The 17,684-nt window shown below is 41.6% G+C and overlaps 1 protein-coding gene and 1 long non-coding RNA gene across 2 annotated transcripts; both read right to left on the bottom strand.

Moving 5' to 3' along the window:
- Positions 1 to 2,042: 2,042 nt before the first annotated feature.
- Positions 2,043 to 7,043, bottom strand: LOC112272044. Its single transcript, XM_024462589.1, has 2 exons — positions 5,921 to 7,043; positions 2,043 to 2,436 (listed from the first exon to the last, which is right to left on the bottom strand). Exons 1-2 carry the CDS (start codon positions 6,726 to 6,728, stop codon positions 2,399 to 2,401), a joined length of 846 nt encoding a protein of 281 aa, XP_024318357.1. The 5' UTR covers positions 6,729 to 7,043; the 3' UTR covers positions 2,043 to 2,398.
- Positions 7,044 to 11,048: 4,005 nt separating this feature from the next.
- LOC112270132 lies at positions 11,049 to 13,628 on the bottom strand. The gene is made up of 3 exons (XR_002962491.1): positions 13,471 to 13,628; positions 12,550 to 12,626; positions 11,049 to 11,201 (listed from the first exon to the last, which is right to left on the bottom strand). It is a non-coding gene; the product is annotated as an uncharacterized LOC112270132 (long non-coding RNA).
- Between the last annotated feature and the right edge of the window lie 4,056 nt (positions 13,629 to 17,684).

Here is a 17,684-nt window from a genome sequence, read left to right as displayed (position 1 = left end):
CTCTTTGTGTACACTAGTGATATTTGTGTTAGATTTTATGTCATGTGAAGCTAATATTGATTAGTGTCAGATTTTATTTCACAAGTTTTGATATACTGAAATTAATTTGGTTAATTTGGACTGCATATGAACAAATTGATGAGAAATGAGGGGTGGATCAATGACATGTGGGGTCGCTACAAATTGATGATATGGGTATCCAGATTTTAGGTATGCTGTAAAAGTTGGACTGATTTTGGTATCCATATTTTCTCTCTCCTCTATCCATAATGGATTTGGGTATTCAAAATATGGGTACGGTGTCGGAGATGCTCTAACAAAGTTGCTTTGAGGTAGCCCCCACCCTGATTTCTACGTTAACCTCTTTCTATTACTCTGGTCATGTTCCTTTTAGCATTCTTGGTACCTCACATGCACCATTAGAAGTTTTTGTCATTGTCATTAGTTTTTTTTATAGCGCATATTTCCTGTTTTGTCTATATACCAACCAAATTGTGTGGTTATCTGGCTGCGTTTTGTACTGACAATTTGCGTTGTCATTCATTTTTTTTTAATTCTCTGAACATGCCTTAGTGTAGTGTAGAGGCTGATTCCAATGAAGTTTGAGAGTGCATGTTTTCTGTCGTCTATATACCCACAAAATTGTGTGGTGATATATACCGAAATCCTCTTTGTAGGGTGATCGCGTGGCGCAGTCAAATCAAAGCGCGCCCGCGCGGCCCCAGGGCTCCTTGTCTCCCCTACCGCCTCCCTCTTCCCCCTCTTTCTCATTTACCCCAGTTCCCTACTGCCCCTGTCCGCCTCCTTCTCACCCTCTCGCGCTTCGGCTCTTCTCCTCGTGCCCTCGCAAACCATGGCTGAATCAGCGCAACATGGGGCCCCTGTGCGTAGATTTAGGACCGGCGCATCCTCCCATGGCCAGATCCGGGGCTGCCGCCGCATTTGTCCCCGTGCCGCGACACCATCCCCGTCTTCTCCTCACATCGTCGTCATCCGTGGTCGGATCTGTGCACACCCCAAAGTAACTTTGTACCGAATCTCCAATGTTTATCATGGATCGGAGCGGGTGGAAACTACAGGTCCATGTGATGACATCTAGCATGTCATTCATGCACAGACTAAACACATAGTCCTCTGTGGAATCACGACCCAACCGGTACACTTCCAATTCCAATATCGCAAGCCAGCCTTCTTCACATTCTCGACGGTACACCTAGGCTGCTTGATCTGGCACGGCACACCAGCTAGCCGACTGATGGCACTCACGTGACGGAGGACGCTCGTGGCACGTGTGCCCGTCTCTCTCTCGATCCGGCCTGCCTGCACCGTTCAACCCCGACATAGGGCGGTGCCGGATATGTCGCGGCGGCAACAGGCTTATCTGGGCCGTGCACATGCCCAAACTAGCTCGAGAACGTGCAGCCTTTTCGGCCCTGCCCAGCGCATGCCTTGAAAAAACAAGGTGGCTCAATTCTTTCTTCTTGGAAGCGCAAATACGCGCTGCGTTTTCGTTTCGTCAGCGCGAAATACTGCAACATGCCCATATGCGCAGTGTTGGCCGGTGCTGATCGACTACTGCAGGTGCGTCAGGATCCTTCATCAGGTTACAGCAGCACAGGCCGGGCCGAGCTTGAGCTTCATTTTCCTTGCAATTCTACATTACCAGTGTTTTTACGGGTAGTTTCCTTCAAGCTCCGCCACTGCAGGGGCAAAAGTTCGACCTCCCACTACGCAACAGGTGTGTCGACCGGAGTCTGGCACACCTGCAAGTAACAAGATAGTTTTTGGAACTGTCAGCAGTATAGCTTCCCGTTTACTTTCTGCTTCTCTGTAGCAGTCTACTTTTGCGCTTTTTATTGTTGCACGATGTACTATGGTTTTATTATAATAATGGGAACAGGGCCTGTTGGCCTCCTGATACTCTAAAAATAGAACCCTAGATAAGTTCTCACAAGAGATTTCACATATTGTATTGCAAGTAAATAAAGCATGCATGATGTTCTATCATGGTTAAAAAATTTTTTGAAAAAAATGGAATTTCCCCGGTTTCATTAAGGAAACCCAAATGTTCTACAGGTTCATAAAACAGGCAGCTGCTAAAATTACAGCTGGAAATGAAACCAGACGCAGCTGGGGCGACATGGTCTAGGTAAAGAGTAAACACAAACACCTGAGCAGATTCACTCTACAGGTGTAAACGTCTGTTTCCGGCACCGCAGGCCGGAAACACAGGTGCAGCCAATAGACACGCTGGAAACCAGAGAAGGAAGCAGGCAGGATAATCTTCAGTAGGAGCAGACGAACGACGAAGGGAAGTCAGCTGGCAGTGATTCTTCGTCTCAGGGGCGTCCAGCCTTTGGATCGATGAAATACTTCTCCAGCGACTCGCCTCATTGCCTCAGCTCCTTGTTGAAGCGCCTGTTGCACCCTTGGTTTCTGCAATTCACACCAGTAGTTAGTCCAATGACAAATATGATAGATGACCCCAACAGGATCAGAAGGTAAAATATGATCAAAGCATGCTCGATTGCGAGTTTTCCAGAGTCCACACTGTTGCAGCAGTAACAATTTTAGCAACAACAAGCTCTGTGCCATGAAAACAACCAATCCAACCTCCCAGCTGTTCCAGAGAGGCAGGAACAGAGCGCAGGCCAAAAGCAATGTGAATTACTCCCCATACAAAGCGGGCAACTGGGCAATGAAAAAAAAGATGATTAATAGTTTCATCCCCAGCACAGAAAAGACAATGATGGTCCCCAGACCATCCTCTTTTAAGAAGATCATCCTTTGTTAAAATTCTCCCCCATAGCACCAGCCACAAGAAAATTTTGATCTTGGATGGAAGTTTCAACTTCCAGACAATCTTATATACTTTCTTAGGTCTCCTGGTTTGCAGAGAATTATACATGGATTTAACAGAGAAACCCTTCTCACTCAAGTTCCATTTTAGTTTATCATTTCCTGGGACTAAAATGGTGGAAGAAATGATAAGTTGTAGTTCATGTCTCATCTCTCCTAGCTCCCCCCATAATGTTCTCCTAAAACATAGGCAGTCCCCATTAGATTGTATAACCTGCTTTACAGTAATCTGTTTACTGAAAGTCAAGGTATACAATCTTGGGAATTTCAATTGCAAGCTCATCTCACCATACCATATGTCCTCCCAAAATCTAGTGTTGGACCCAGATCTCAACACTCTGCTACATCTATCCAAGAACAACTTCTTGACACTCAATAACCCAGCCCAAAATTGGGAATTCCCAGGACCTGACTCTACCTGGGACAGGGTCTGTTTGCTGAGATATTTTTTCCTCAGGATTTCCTGCCACACACCTTCTTCATTTTCTAGCTTCCACAGCCACTTACAAAGCAGGCTAATGTTCATTAACTCCAAATCAAGAACACCCAGCCCCCCCAAATCTTTTGGCATGCAGACAGTAAGCAGTTGACTAGATGATATTTTCTAGTACCTTGGTCTTCCTGCCATAGCAGCCTAGATCTAAAATAATCCAATCTCTTCTCCACTCCTTTTGGTAATTTATAAAAAGATAACATGTAGAAAGGAATAGATGACAAGCAAGAGTTGAGCAGTGTGGTTCTTCCACTAATAGAAAGGACCTTGCCTTGCCAGCCTTTCATCCTTTTCTCTATCTTATCTTCTAAAAATTTCCAATGCTTGTTCTGTAATCTTTCCTTGTAAATTGGCATGCCCAGGTACTTCAAAGGTAGCTGGCCAGCTTGACAGGTAAATATTTCACCATACATGTCAGCAAAATGAGTGGCTTCTCCCAGGCAAAAAACTTCACTTTTAAGGAAATTAATTTTCAAACCTGACATCTGTTCAAACAGACAAAGGATAAATTTTAAATTCCTTGCATTTTCATCTCCTTCCTCCAGCAAGAAGATTGTATCATCTGCATATTGGAGAATGACCACTCCATTCTCCTGCAGATGAGGAGCAATCCCTTTGATAATCCCTAGAGTTTGGGCTTTTTTTATCATGGCAGTCAGAGCATCAACAGCAAGATTAAACAGAATTGGAGATAGGGGATCCCCCTGTCTAACCCCTCTCTGAGTGTTAAAGTAAGCCCCTAAGCAGTCATTCATTTTAGTATTAACTTTTCCACTGGAAATTATACTAAATATCCAGTCATTCCATTTGTCAGAAAAACCTTTTTTGACCATTATGTTGTAAAGAAAGGCCCAGTTAACATTGTCGTAGGCCTTTTCAAAGTCTACTTTGAAAAGGACCCCAGACAGCTTTTTCTTGTGCACCTCATGCAGAATTTCATGCAGAATCAAAATCCCATCCATAATGAATCTTTTTTTCATAAAAGCAGTCTGACATTTATCAACTAGTTCATCAGCAACTTCAGCCAATCTGAAGTTGACTCCTTTTGTGAGCACCTTAAGACAGTCATTCATCAAGCAGATAGGTCTAAATCTCTGAATTCTATCTGCATCCTCCCCCTTAGGTACCAGTGTAATAATGCCAAAATTAATTTTACCTACATCCAACCGCCCCTGTGTGAATTCATCAAATAGTCTTTTTAAGGAAAATTTGATGGTGTCCCAAAAATACTGATAGAACTCCCCAGGAAATCCATCAGGGCCAGGAGCTTTATTGTATCTAGGGAGAAGACAATCATCTTGATCTCCTCCAGGGTGAAGTCTCTAGTAATGGACAAATTATCTTCCAGGTTAAGTGTATTCAGAAAAGGCAGATTAAATTTAATATTAGATCTGTCTGACTGGCCAAAAAGTTTTAATCTGTAGCATGAGCTAGTAGATCACCATCACCTTTGATTATACCATCATTATGGCATAACTGGAAAATTTTGTTCTTCCTCCTCCTACCACTAGCCTTGTTCATGAAAAACTTTGTATTATTGTCCCCAAGCTTCAGATCCTGGCTTTTAGCCCTTTGGAACCATTTGATTTCATCCTCTCTAGAGAAGAAATTGTATTGTTTCCTAAGTTCCAGCTGGAACTGTCTGACTTTCACATCAACACCCACTTGTTCAGCCATCTTATCTAGCAAATCCATGTTTGCTAGTAATTCATTCCTAATTCTTTTGTTTTCCCCACAAATGTTTCGGTTCCATCCCTTAAGTCTCTTCCTAAGACAGGCCAGTCTCCAAATCCATTCTTCACTAGCATATCTATTTCCAGCAGGGACAGCCCAAACTTCAGCAACAATAATAGCTAGCTCAGATCTAAGCAGCCACCACAGTTCAAACTTGAAAATAGGTGATCTGGGGATATCACCTCCAGTGTCAATGACCAAAGGAGTACGGTCTGATCTCTCCCTAGGAAGTGCAGTCAAGTGGACTAAGGGAAACAGTTCAAGCCAACTAACAGAAACCAGAACTCTATCTAGTTTCTCATATAGAGGAACCTCATGGTCATTACACCATGTGTATTTCCTATTGACTAGAGGCAAGTCCACTAAGTTATAAGTTTCAATGACTGCATTGAAGAGAAAACTCCATTTATTGCAAGATCCCCCAGAGCTTTTCTCATTTTCATTCCTAATAGATTAAAATCCCCCCCAATACAGGTAGGGTTTTTAATCCTAGAACAAAATTGAGCAAGTTCCCTGAGGAAGAATTCCTTACCAGCTGGTTGTGCTGGTCCATAGATGACCACCAGGTCCCAGATGATACCAGAATCTTTTAGCTTAATTTGGGCCAAAAGAAAGTGTTGGCCACATTCAACATTACAGACTTCCATGTCAGTAGATTTAACCCCTAGTAAAAGTCCCCCAGATCTACCATTAGAAGGCAAGAAATGCCAGCAGAAAACCTGCCATGTATCTCTGAAATCCTGAAGTTGAGTTTCTTGTATACCAAGAAAATCAATTTTCTGTTCAGAGATAAGTTCTCTAATGTGACTTCCTTTATCAGAGGAAAATCTGTACCTTTGGGATTCAGATTTTTTTTGCTGGCCATTTCTTTTGCCTTGTCCATAATGGTACCATCCCCTTGTGGACGCAGTTTTAGATGAATATCTTCATTGGGAGTCTTGGTCTTGCGCTTTGGTTTCTTGGGGTTTGGATCTTCACCATTGAGGGCCATATTAACTCTGTTCTGCAGATCTTGGGAAGACTCATAATCGACCTCCTCACTGTCTTGCATCTTGTTCATCTCCTCCTCCTCAAAGTCCTCTTCATCATCTATAGCTCCATCCAGATCAGTACCCCCATCAGCCAACAGAGAAGTATCTTTGTTTTGCATATTTTGTATCTTGGCCATGGCTGCAGCCAAGGCTCTCTCCTCAATTTTGTGTAGCTGAGCTGCAATTCTTCTATCAAGTTCCTCTTGGATCATTTTTTCCACATCACTTGGTAGCTTGTTCCCATCTAGACAGCCCACCCCTTCAGCATCATCCACCATCACAGGACTTTCCACAGATGTAGTCTGCATATTCTCCAATCTGTTCCTCTTGGGATCTCTATCATCACTTAAACCATCACTCTCTTTCCTGGCCAGCCCAATGACATTACCATCTTGATCCAGAAGTCCACCCACCTCCACCACAGATTCAACCTCATAGTAAGCATCATAGATGAAAGGGTCTGTAGTAATTTCAGTGCTGTCAGGCACAGAGTGAGGACCTCTAACTCCCACCTTCACTCTAGCTAAAGAGAACTTGATCAGAGAGGACATGTCAACTTCCTGCACCACTCCAACGGCTGAGCCAGCTTCACAGATGCCTTTATAATGCATCGACTCATCTGGGATCCCAGTTATCTTAACCCATATGGAGTGTAGTTTTGCTTTTGCCAGAGTGGCAGAGGACCATTTGGTAAGTGCCACAGAAACACCAGTGCCCTTCAGAGTGAAATTATCAAAACTCGGTAGCCTCTCTAGTACTGTAATGCAAGCAGATGTAATCGACCAATTCTAATTCTAGTACTGTAATGTTCTAGTAGGGCGAACTTGAAGTTCGAAAGAAGTCCCATATTCTGCCCGAAAAGAGATGCAGTAATTAAGTTCATGGGTGAAACGCAAACATCTCCATATTTCCCCAAAACAAGAGCTTGCGCGAAACATCTCCAGATCTCCCCCAAACGACAGTTTCCTAATTGATAAGAACGCCTGCATCTTTCAATATAATGAAACCTGAAGTGGACATTAAGAAACATTAGGCATGTGCCATAAGAGAAATGTGAAATACTGCTCTAACAAACAGAAACTCTGCCGCGATGCATGTCCATTTTCAAAATAAAGAAACATTAGAAATGAACGCTGCTGCCGTCTATAGGTATCCATTTACAAAATTGAAATAAACATCATCTTGACGACAATATGCATATCCTGATTACAGCGGAGAACATTATAATATGTTTACACACCATCATTGGTTGTCAAGAAATAGCGAGCTCCGATTTCAGGCTTGATTGGTTGCCGTTGGTGATAATATTCCAGGAAAAAAAGGAAGACAGGGCATCATGACAACAAGTAGACAAGAATATAGGCATCTTTCATTCTCTTATACACTAAACAATGTCTTGCGCTCTTGCCAGATTTTTGTACTTGTTTGGTACTCTCAATGAGCAGCTCAGTAGCAGACCATTGGGTCGTCGCTGGAGCTGCCAGTCTTCTAGCCTGGCCTGAAAATGTACAGAGTAAAACTTAAACATGTTATTACTCAGCAATTGCACAAACAAGAGATATGTTAATTCTGAAATCATAAGAGTTCGACATGCCAAGGAAAGAAACTGCTCCCCAGATTCACATTATTTAACCTCACAAGTCCTCATGAGGTATTAAGAAAAAGGATCATCGATATTGAAAGAAAACTGAAGTCCTGGCCAACGGCATAGTCAACAGTGGTATTTATATATCACAAAAACTATTAAGCAATAGCGATCAAACAGATTGGAGCGGCATGTTTGTTGCTTGAGATTAAAGGAATGCACAAATGGAGATTCAGTAGTCTGGTTGATGGAACTCAAACAGGTGATGAGTCACTGGATTGTCCTCTCTTTCACGATACACTAAACAACAGATGCAACCTCACTGAATCCTCCTTCCAATAGAACGAATATAGCAATTAGAACGAAGCAGTAATACTAGCATGTGTATACTACGGCAACAGCTAGTACACAGTAGCATATATACGTGTGTGTGTGTGTGTACGTTGCTCCAAAGACAACGTACGGAAAACAAAATTAACATACTTCAGTATTAATTTCTGTCCCAACTAAAGAACGCTGAAAATAAGGTAAGCCAGCGCAACCCTAGTCCAGCAGATGCTGAAGTAGTTGAAGCCGCTGAAAGAACTCCCAGTCTATAATCTCGATAGATCACAGCAACCAAGAATAAAACGTTGTAGGTTCCTAGACAAATAACAGGAACAATTACTCCAGCTTGCACCAACACACAAAAAACCCCAGATTGGAAAACCTGAAAATGCAGTATTTGGTTGCCCCCGGCATGGGCATTTTTCTAGGTTTTTAATTAACTTTTCAAAAAAAGTTCCGGCTCCCCCCTGAACTAGTAGCCACGCCCTTTATATACGGCAACATCAAACCTGGCATCAAGGGCCACAACACCCAATAGACCAAGATTAGAAATGCTACCTAAACATGTATAACTCAGGAAAGAAAGAAAAAAGACAAAGGCTTCAGAATAAAAATAAGGGACTGCCTAAGCCTGAGTCGACTGAGAAATGTGAATTCTCAGTCGACCAGTTTAGCCCGGCCACATTTCCCGATTCGTACATGCATGCAGCCTAGTCTTTGTTTTTATTTCTTGTTGAATTCATTAATGATAGCAGGTTTCAGATTACTATAATTTAGAAATTGCACGAGAAATTTTATGTGTGATTTAAAAAAATTATGCATGATTCTAAACATTGCACATGAATTTTTGTGTGCGATTCTAATAATTGCACTGAAGTTTTGTGCTCGATTCTAAAAATTGCACGCGAAATTTTAGCCGTCCGAAGGGCAATTCCAATTGCACGTTTCAAAATCCAAATTTGCACACAAAAAACATGTGCAATTTTAGCCGTCTGAAGGTGCAATATCCAATTCCACATTTCAAAATCCAAATTTGCACACAAAATTTCACGTGCAATTTTAGCCATCTGATGGGGCAATATCCAATTGTACATTTCAAAATCCAAATTTGCACACAAAATCTCACGTGCAATTTTAGACATCTGAAGGTGCAATATCCAATTGTGCATTTCGAAATCCAAATTTGTACCCAAAAAACATGTGCAATTTTGGCCGTCGAAGGTGCAATATCTAATTGCACATTTCAAAATCCAAATTTGCACACAAAATTTCACGTGCAATTTTACTCGTCCGATGGTGCGATAAATCTTTGTGTCACATCGAACGGGGAGTAAACCGGGATATAAATCCCGTTCTGAAAACTGGAACTGCAAGTAAGAAAAAATAAGAACAAAGAAAATCAAGAGAGCGAAAAAAATAAAAACGAAGCAATGTGTAAATATCCTGGATAAATAATAAAACAAAAAAGAAATGAAAAAAGACAAATGAAGAAAAAGGGAACTTAATTCCGTCGTCTGTCTATGTATCCTATCTTTGTAAATGAACCAACTGAGAAACAATATTTCTCATGCGACTGAGCCGTAGAAAATGTGTTATATAGGTGTGTATGAGTTGACAAATGAAGAAAAGCTAACAACGTAAAAATGTAATAGTTGAATGTAAATAAATAATGTATTAATAAGTGTAATTAAACACCCATAGAACTGAAAACAAAAATCCAGAGGACCCACAGGTACACCCCAAAATACTCGAGCGTTGATATAAAAATAAAAATAATAGAACAAGAACCAAAAAGATTGATCAAAAGAAAAATAATCAGCTTAGAAAAGCAAGCGGACACAACACATACAAAGAATTGAGAAAAGGAAAACCTGCACACATCTCCAAGCCTATTCAATGGTTTAGACATGTCGACTGAGAAATATAGATTCTCAGCCTGAGACCAAGCAAGTCCGTCAAAATAAAGGAAAGAAATAAACTCTAAATGCTCATACCATATCGTATATCGTATCTGACTGGACAACGTTTTCTCTTCCCATATCCTATACAATTAGATTCGGAAACCGATTCGTTCGGTAAATCCTAACCACTTTCACCCCTTACTAGCTCGAGAACGTGCAGCCTTTTCGGCCCTGCCCAGTGCATGTCTAAGGTGGCTTATTTTTTTGTAGTTAACGCAAATAAGCGATGTGCTTTCGTTTTGTCAGCGCTTAATCAAATGTACAGATACAACAGGCCCCTATGTGCGGTGTTTGCTGGTGCTGATGGACTGCGGCAGGTGCGTGACAGCGTGAGGAACTGAGGATCATTCATCAGGTTGCGGCAGCAGCACAGGGCCGAGCTTCATTGGGTTAGAGGAGCAGTGTTTTTAAGGGTAGTTTTGTGATGATTAGCCTCAAAGCAACCGCTCATTATAGTACTCGAGCTCCGCCGCGGCTAAAGTTAGACCTCCCGGTACACAACATGTGGGTTGACTGAGTTTTACTGGCAAGGTAGAGTATAGCTTACCAGTGGGAGCGACATATCACTTGTTCTACTGCGCTCTGGGTGCTGCAAAGTAATAAGATTGGTTCTGTTTTTGCGTACTACCTGGGAACCTGCCTTTTTATTTCATTTGTAACTGTCAGCAGCATACCTTCTTGTTAGCACAGGCGGCAATAAACATATTTATGTTTTTTTGTCTACCTGGACTTATATGGGAGTTTTTTTTCCCGTTATTGCAATAGAATACGGGCAATAGTGGACGTTCGTGAAGAAAAAAATCATCATTGTATGCATCCTATTCATGCAGAGGCCGGAAGATTCTTCATTTCCCGAGTAGAGAAGAACCCCTAGATAAGTTCTCACAAGAGATTCCACATATTGTCTTGCAAGTAAATAAAGCATGTATGTTGTTCTGTCATGGTTAATGCGAGCTGATCGAATCGAGCACTTCTGGTACTGGAATGCTCTAGCAAGGCGAACTTGAAGTTTGAAACAACTCCCAGATTCTCCCCGAAAACGAGATGTGGTAATTAAGTTCATGGGTGAAACACAAACATCTCAAGATCTCCACAAAACAAGAGCTTGGGCCAAACATCTCCAGATCTCCCCCCAAAACGACAGTTCGGTAAACTACCACCACCAGCTTCCTAATTGATTAGAACGCCTGCATCTTTCTGTTCAGCGAAACCTGTAGTGAAAATTAAGAAACATTAGGCATCTGCGATAAGAGAAATGTGAAATACTAATCTAATAGACAGAAACCTTGCGGTGGTGCATGCCTTTCGAAAAATTAGAATGAAACGACACTGCAATCTATCAATATCCATTTCCAGAAATGAAATAAACATTATCTTGATGACAATATGCATATCCTGGTTGCAGCGGAGAACATTATAAGATGTTTACACACCATGTTGGGTTTTCAAGAAACAGCAAGCTCCGATTTCAGGTTTGATTGGTTGCAGACTTGCAGTTGGTAATAATATTCCAGGAAAAAAGGAAGACAGGGCATCAAAACAACAAGTAGACAAGAATATAGGCATCTTTGATTCTCGTATACACTACACGATGTCTTGCCAGATTTTTGTAGTTGCTATAGTTGAAAAAACGCAACACATACAAAAGATAGGTCCATGCTAAAAATACCAATACATAACTTCAACAGCATTGCAAAGTGCAAACTACTGGCAGTCTGCTACAGGACTGTACGAGTGGAAGAACAAGTTCAGGTAGACCTTAACAAAAGATAACCATTCTCCATGCATGGTTGAGAAAAAAAAAACATTCTACAGAGTCAGCGGTGATTATTTGAGATTTGAGCATAGGACTGACAAGTGAAAAATGCCTGGCATACACTCTGAAATGTGTTTTTTTAACATTATTTTTTTCCAAAGTTTTTTTTAACATTATTTAACTAGTCTTGAGTCCCCCAAAAAACTACTTGTTCCACTAAGATAGCAATTAGAACTCCGAACAATGAAGAGTTATTGTTAAGGATGACATTGTTTCTCAAATCATAAACAACATGGCTTGAGTAAGAGAAAGGATCCATTTATCATTTCTTGTAGTGTCTGTCTGATAAAACCAGAATGTCTTCCATGTTTTTTTTTTGCCACCCTTCTGCCTAGAAATGTTTCCTTTTGTCAACACAAGAACTCAAATTTCCAGTTCCACGGGTGCGCTCAACTACTGTTTTGGTAAACATGGTTCAAGTCATGATGACGAGGAACTAAACTTAAATGATCCCACCGGTCCATTTTCAGGAAAAGACGGAGAGGTACACGCACAAATCAATTTTTAGATGGCAAGTACGGAAGGAACAAGAAACCAAATACGCCAAAATATTATATTCTAGAATGTAGTTCTCGATTCATGGTCACGGAGAATTTGACTAGAAGAACCTTAATTAGTCATGATGAGTTGATGACTAAAAATGTTCTTACTTAAACCACCCAATAGAAACATGAACGAAAGCACTAATTTTGCTGCAGGATGGCAACATAGCATAGCAGAACCAAGATGGTAAATTTGCTCACTTGTTAGGTACTCTCAATAAGCAGCTCAGTAGCAGAAAATTTGGTTGTGGCTGGAGCTGGCAGTCTTCTAGCACGACCTGAAAATGTAGAGAGTAAAACTTAAACATGTTATTACTCGGAAATTGCACAAACAAAAGATATGCTAATTCTAAATCATAAGAGTTCGTCATGCCAAGGAAAGCAAAACTGCTCCCCAGATTTACATATTTAACCTCACAAGTCCTCATGAGGTATTTAGCAAAAGGATCATCAATATGGAAAGAAAACTGAAGTTCAGGCCAACGACATAGTCAACAGTGGTATTTATATACCAGCAAAACTATTAAGCAATAGCGATCAAGCAGACTGGGGCAGCAAGTTTGTTGCTTGAGATTAAGGGAATACATAAATGGAGAATTGGAGATTCTTTCACCATACACTAAACAACAGATCCAACCTCACTGAATCCTCCTTACAATAGCACGTATATAGCAACTAGAAATTATTCTGAATAATGAAGCAGTAATACTAGCATGTGTATACTACGGCAACAGCTAGTATCACAGTAGCATGTTGCTCCAAAGACAACCTCGAGCAAACAAAATTAACATATTACTTTCTGGCCCAACAAAAGAACCCTGAAAATAAGGTAACCTAGTGCAACCCTAGTGCAGCAGATGCCGAAGTAGTTGAAGCCATTGAAAGAACACCCTGTCTATAATCTCGATAGATTACAGCAATGAAGAAGACGAACCATGCAGGTTCCTAGACAAATAGCAGCAACAATTACTCCTAGCTTGCACCAACAAACAGAAACCCTTGATGGAAAAACCTCGAAACACATGCAGTATTTGTATTTGGCTGCCCCCCACATGGCCGTTTTTCTAGTTTTTTCATTAACTTTTGAAAAGAAGTTCTGACTCCCTGAACTAGTCGCCATACCTTGTATATACGGCAGCATCAAACCAGGCCTGAAGGGCCGCGACACGTAGTAGACCTAGATTAGGAATGCTAGCTAAACATGTATAACTGAGGAAAAATAAAGACAAAGGCTTCAGAATAAAAATAAAAGGAAAGATATAATCTCTAAACAAATTAGGATATGTATACTACTGGAAAGCCTCCACGAACTGCCCTCTTTCGTTATCTCTCCCTGATTGCTCTCAGATTGCAGATCTTGGTGCGGCGTGGTTGGAATTTCTCCAATAAATATTAGCTATTTAGTGGCGCCCAGAAGTTGGGAATAATCTCCTTTTTCCCTGGTTCAGCTTGTGGAAGTACCACTTGCATTATATTGTCCAGTCTGCAGCTTGAGATCACACTAGAAATATCAACAAGGCTCCTGCTAGAAACACTGGCACAGACTCCGTTTTCCTTTAATTTTGATACTAGTTATAATTTGCAAATCAGGAATATTTTGCGAAGTACTGCAAGCATGCAAACTGGCAACGCCGCTCCAGCCAAAAGGGGTACTAGAGCCCATAATAAGTCTAAGAATGACAAATCCTTTCACAGTACATCCGTTTCAGAGGAAACAGAGATCGGGCTGGAGGCACTCATTACTGATGAAACATGCGGCCTGTCATTCATCTTAGCACTAGCCACGCATAGCAACAGGTTGAGGGCCTAAGATGTTAGTAAAACTGATAAGAGGTGAACGCAAAACTCTTGAAAGAAACTGGACAAGCAGGGGAGAAAACCCTGTGGCCTTGTGTTAAGAAAGAAGCAACAAGACACTAATTATTCTACCAAGGAATAACCACTTAACCAGCAAGGTTAATTCCGACATGGTTTAAAACTCTGAACTCAGACCGGCATGGAGATGCTACTGCGATGTGCTCCCAACACTGAGCCAGCACCGAGTTCTCGAATGGTAAACTCCTTACTACGGAGTGTAATGCTACCTGAATGAATTGAGCGTAACAAATTCAGATAAGTTTTCCTTACAAAATAGTGGTTTATATAATATATATACACGAGAACAAGCTTCAAAGTCACCGCAAACTACATCAGATACAGCACTCACATCACATGACAACAAGAGCAAACAATGTTTATTTATCTTTTTTTTTAGAACATGGCAAAGTACTTTACGACTAACTTGTCTCTGTGGGCAGTGAGTATATAATACTACTCCCTCTGATCCATAATAAAGTTGTACTAAATCAGCGACACTTATTATGGATCGGAGGGAGTAGTAGATAGCATCAACTAACTGTATGGGAATGCCAAAAAAGTGACAAATACCTAGCAATCAGATACTTTTCTAGTAATATATTTCTGAACCTAATACATCCACAATCCTCTGAAAAAGAAAACTTATGACACCATGACAGTTATGCTGAAAGTGAAGTTAAAAGCCTGGGAAATTGCTGCAATCATCAATCCAAAAACTGATGTGTTCCCCATATTCCTGCTTCATGCAAAAGGTTTCAAGATTTGTTTAACCTCAATTAAACCTTGCAGAGGTATGAGCCCCTAGTCTACTATAAGGACAGGACAGCTGATTTTGTAACTTGCATAACCATTTCCTGAAAATATAAATGTCTCTTTGATCTGCTGACTAAATGATATTTTTCTAATACTATTATTCTCATGCCTCGACAGTTTAGCTCTCAAATCTAAAACAATCAATTATTAACAAAAGATAGCATGGTTGAAGGCATAATATCAATTCAGAAGGTTTATATAAAATTAAGTTTGCGATGACAGCTTCAGAATGGCAACAGCAGGGACTATAAAATTAGGTTTGCGATGACAGCTTCAGAATGGCAACAACAGGGACAGAGCAATAGAGCATATGCCACTACCAGAAAAATGTCGATAACCACTAGCCAATAGAGTCAGACTACGTGGTGGGGCGTCAAGCAAGTATAGAGTCAATGACTCCCAAGGTAGCTATTGCAATTTGCAAATTTGGTCCTATATCATTTCCATTCCAACTAAATATCGACAAGTGCAAAATATATAGAGGTTAGTAGACTTGAGGATAGTACCTGGAGTGCAGAAGCTCATGTAAGGAAAGATAACGATGGAGGTACGCCCATCGCAAACCTTTGTCGCCCGCTCCGTTTTGAGCTCAATCATGAAGACACCAACTTCTGTGCTTAAAAAAATGATATTGGAAGTGCAGCCCTTGGCAACGCCAATCAAGTGATACATTGAGTCATTCGATGGCCAATGCGAAGCAACTCGAGCTTGATAACCCTGTCTTTTTTCCATCCTCGAACTCTGCCAGAACTCTTCAGCGACCACAGGTGGATGGTGACTGTGTCAAGGCCTGCAAGCCCAAGCGCACCATCCTCCACAGGCATGAGGGCAATGCCATCCTCATAAATCTCCGGTGGGTGGATCAGCGATAGGCCCCGACCGCCGCCCAAATCATAGCACAGGATAATTTCGCTAGACTCACAGGTGAAGTAGAGTGTGTCTCCCACGCGGACAGGGGGCATGCTATCAATGTAAGAGTCATCGAGCGGCAGATAGGACGGCGCACTCCATACACTAGTCTCCGAAGAGTAGAGGCAGGTGCGCGCGCCCATGTCTTGGGCATCGGTGGCGACAAAGGCAATTAGGAAAGGACCCCCATGGCAGCTAAGGTGGTCGCAGTCGGGCGTGGCGCAGAACACCGTTGCGTTGTAGCAGCTGTGCGGGATGCAGGGGAATGGCATGTGCTTCTTCTCGCCAGTCATGGCGTCCCAGAGGACAAACACGCTCCCTGAGCCGCGCGCGTAGAGAAGGGCGCGGCCATGGCGATAGTCGAGCGCGATGCAGTTGGCGAGGTCAAAATCCGGAAGGCGGAAAGACGTGGTTTGAGTCACAGCATGTGAAGTAGTGATTTGAGGAATGTTGTTCAATGAAGAATTGCATTTAGGGCATACTTCAGAGGAATCACCGTTTTGAAGTAAGTCAACTAGCTTAGCATTGAGATCAAGATTCTCAGTTTTGAGGTCCTCATGAGACATCTTCAGATTTTCATGCTTGAGTTTAATCGAAACATAGTTAAGACTAATCTCAGAATGAGTTTTCTTCAGATCCTTATGAGCCTCTTCCATGGTCCGAAACTTAGACTTGAGTCTTTTGAGTTCATTAGCCATGTTAGTGTTCTTCTTGATCTTAGTGATAAGCAGGTTTTCTTGCTTCTCAACGATGAACTGAAGTCTTTCATATGTCATGGGTTCAGATTCTTCATTATCAGTTTCATCATTATCACTAGAGTTTACTTCTTCACTAGGAGATGATACCTTAGAGGATTTTGCCATGAAGCATGATGGTGAGGAACGATCGTCTCCGAAGGAATCTTTAGATGAATTTGCAGAGTCAAACAGTGAGGTCTTCTCTCTGGCAGATGTAATAGCTATGGCCAATCCGGCGACACCGTCTTCAGACTCAGAGTCAGATGATTCTTCAGATGATGAAGAATCTGAGTTCCATTCACCAACATGTGCTCTAGAGTAGTACTTGCCCTTCTTCTTGTGACCAGAGTCCTTTTTCCAATCCTTTTTCTTGTGACGATCATGGTTCTTCTTGTGAGAGTGCTTCTTGAAGCTTTTCTTCTCCTTGTCTTCATCAGCTTTCTCGGGGCACTCAGCAATGAAGTGGCCTTTCTTGCCACAGTTGAAGCAAGCTCTCTTGGCCATATCAGACTTCTTCCGATGAGCTGATTTCCGAAACTTGGAGGAGCTGGATTCACCTTGATACTTCAGTTTGTTTCCAAACTTTCTTCCAAACTTCTTATTGAACCTCTTCACAAAAAGAGCAAGCTTGTCATTGGATTCTTCATCAGACGAAGACGATTCTTCAGATTCTTCACTGGAGCTGACAATCTTCTTGGACGATTTCTTGGCCTTGAGTGCAACATTGTTCTTCTTCGAACTGGATCCCGAACCATGGATCAATCTCTTCTCTTCTTGGTCAAGTTCATAAGACACGATTCTTCCAAGAACCCAGGTGGGAGTTAATTCCTCGAAGTCTGGCCTATGCTTGATCAGCTCACAGACAGTAGTGTATTCCATGGGAAGAGCTCGAAGAAACCTTCTGTTTTGCATCAAGTCGGTGATATTGTGATCATCGAGAGTATTCAGCTCGTTCACGATGGTGCTCATGCGATCGTAGAGTGAAGAAACGGTCTCATTGGGCTCAAGCATAAGACGATC

The sequence above is a fragment of the Brachypodium distachyon genome, chromosome 1, assembly GCF_000005505.3.
Source record: "Brachypodium distachyon strain Bd21 chromosome 1, Brachypodium_distachyon_v3.0, whole genome shotgun sequence".
NCBI lineage: Eukaryota > Viridiplantae > Streptophyta > Magnoliopsida > Poales > Poaceae > Brachypodium > Brachypodium distachyon.
The sequence above is the reverse complement of the archived record's forward strand: the minus strand, read 5'-3'. Positions and strand labels throughout refer to the sequence as shown.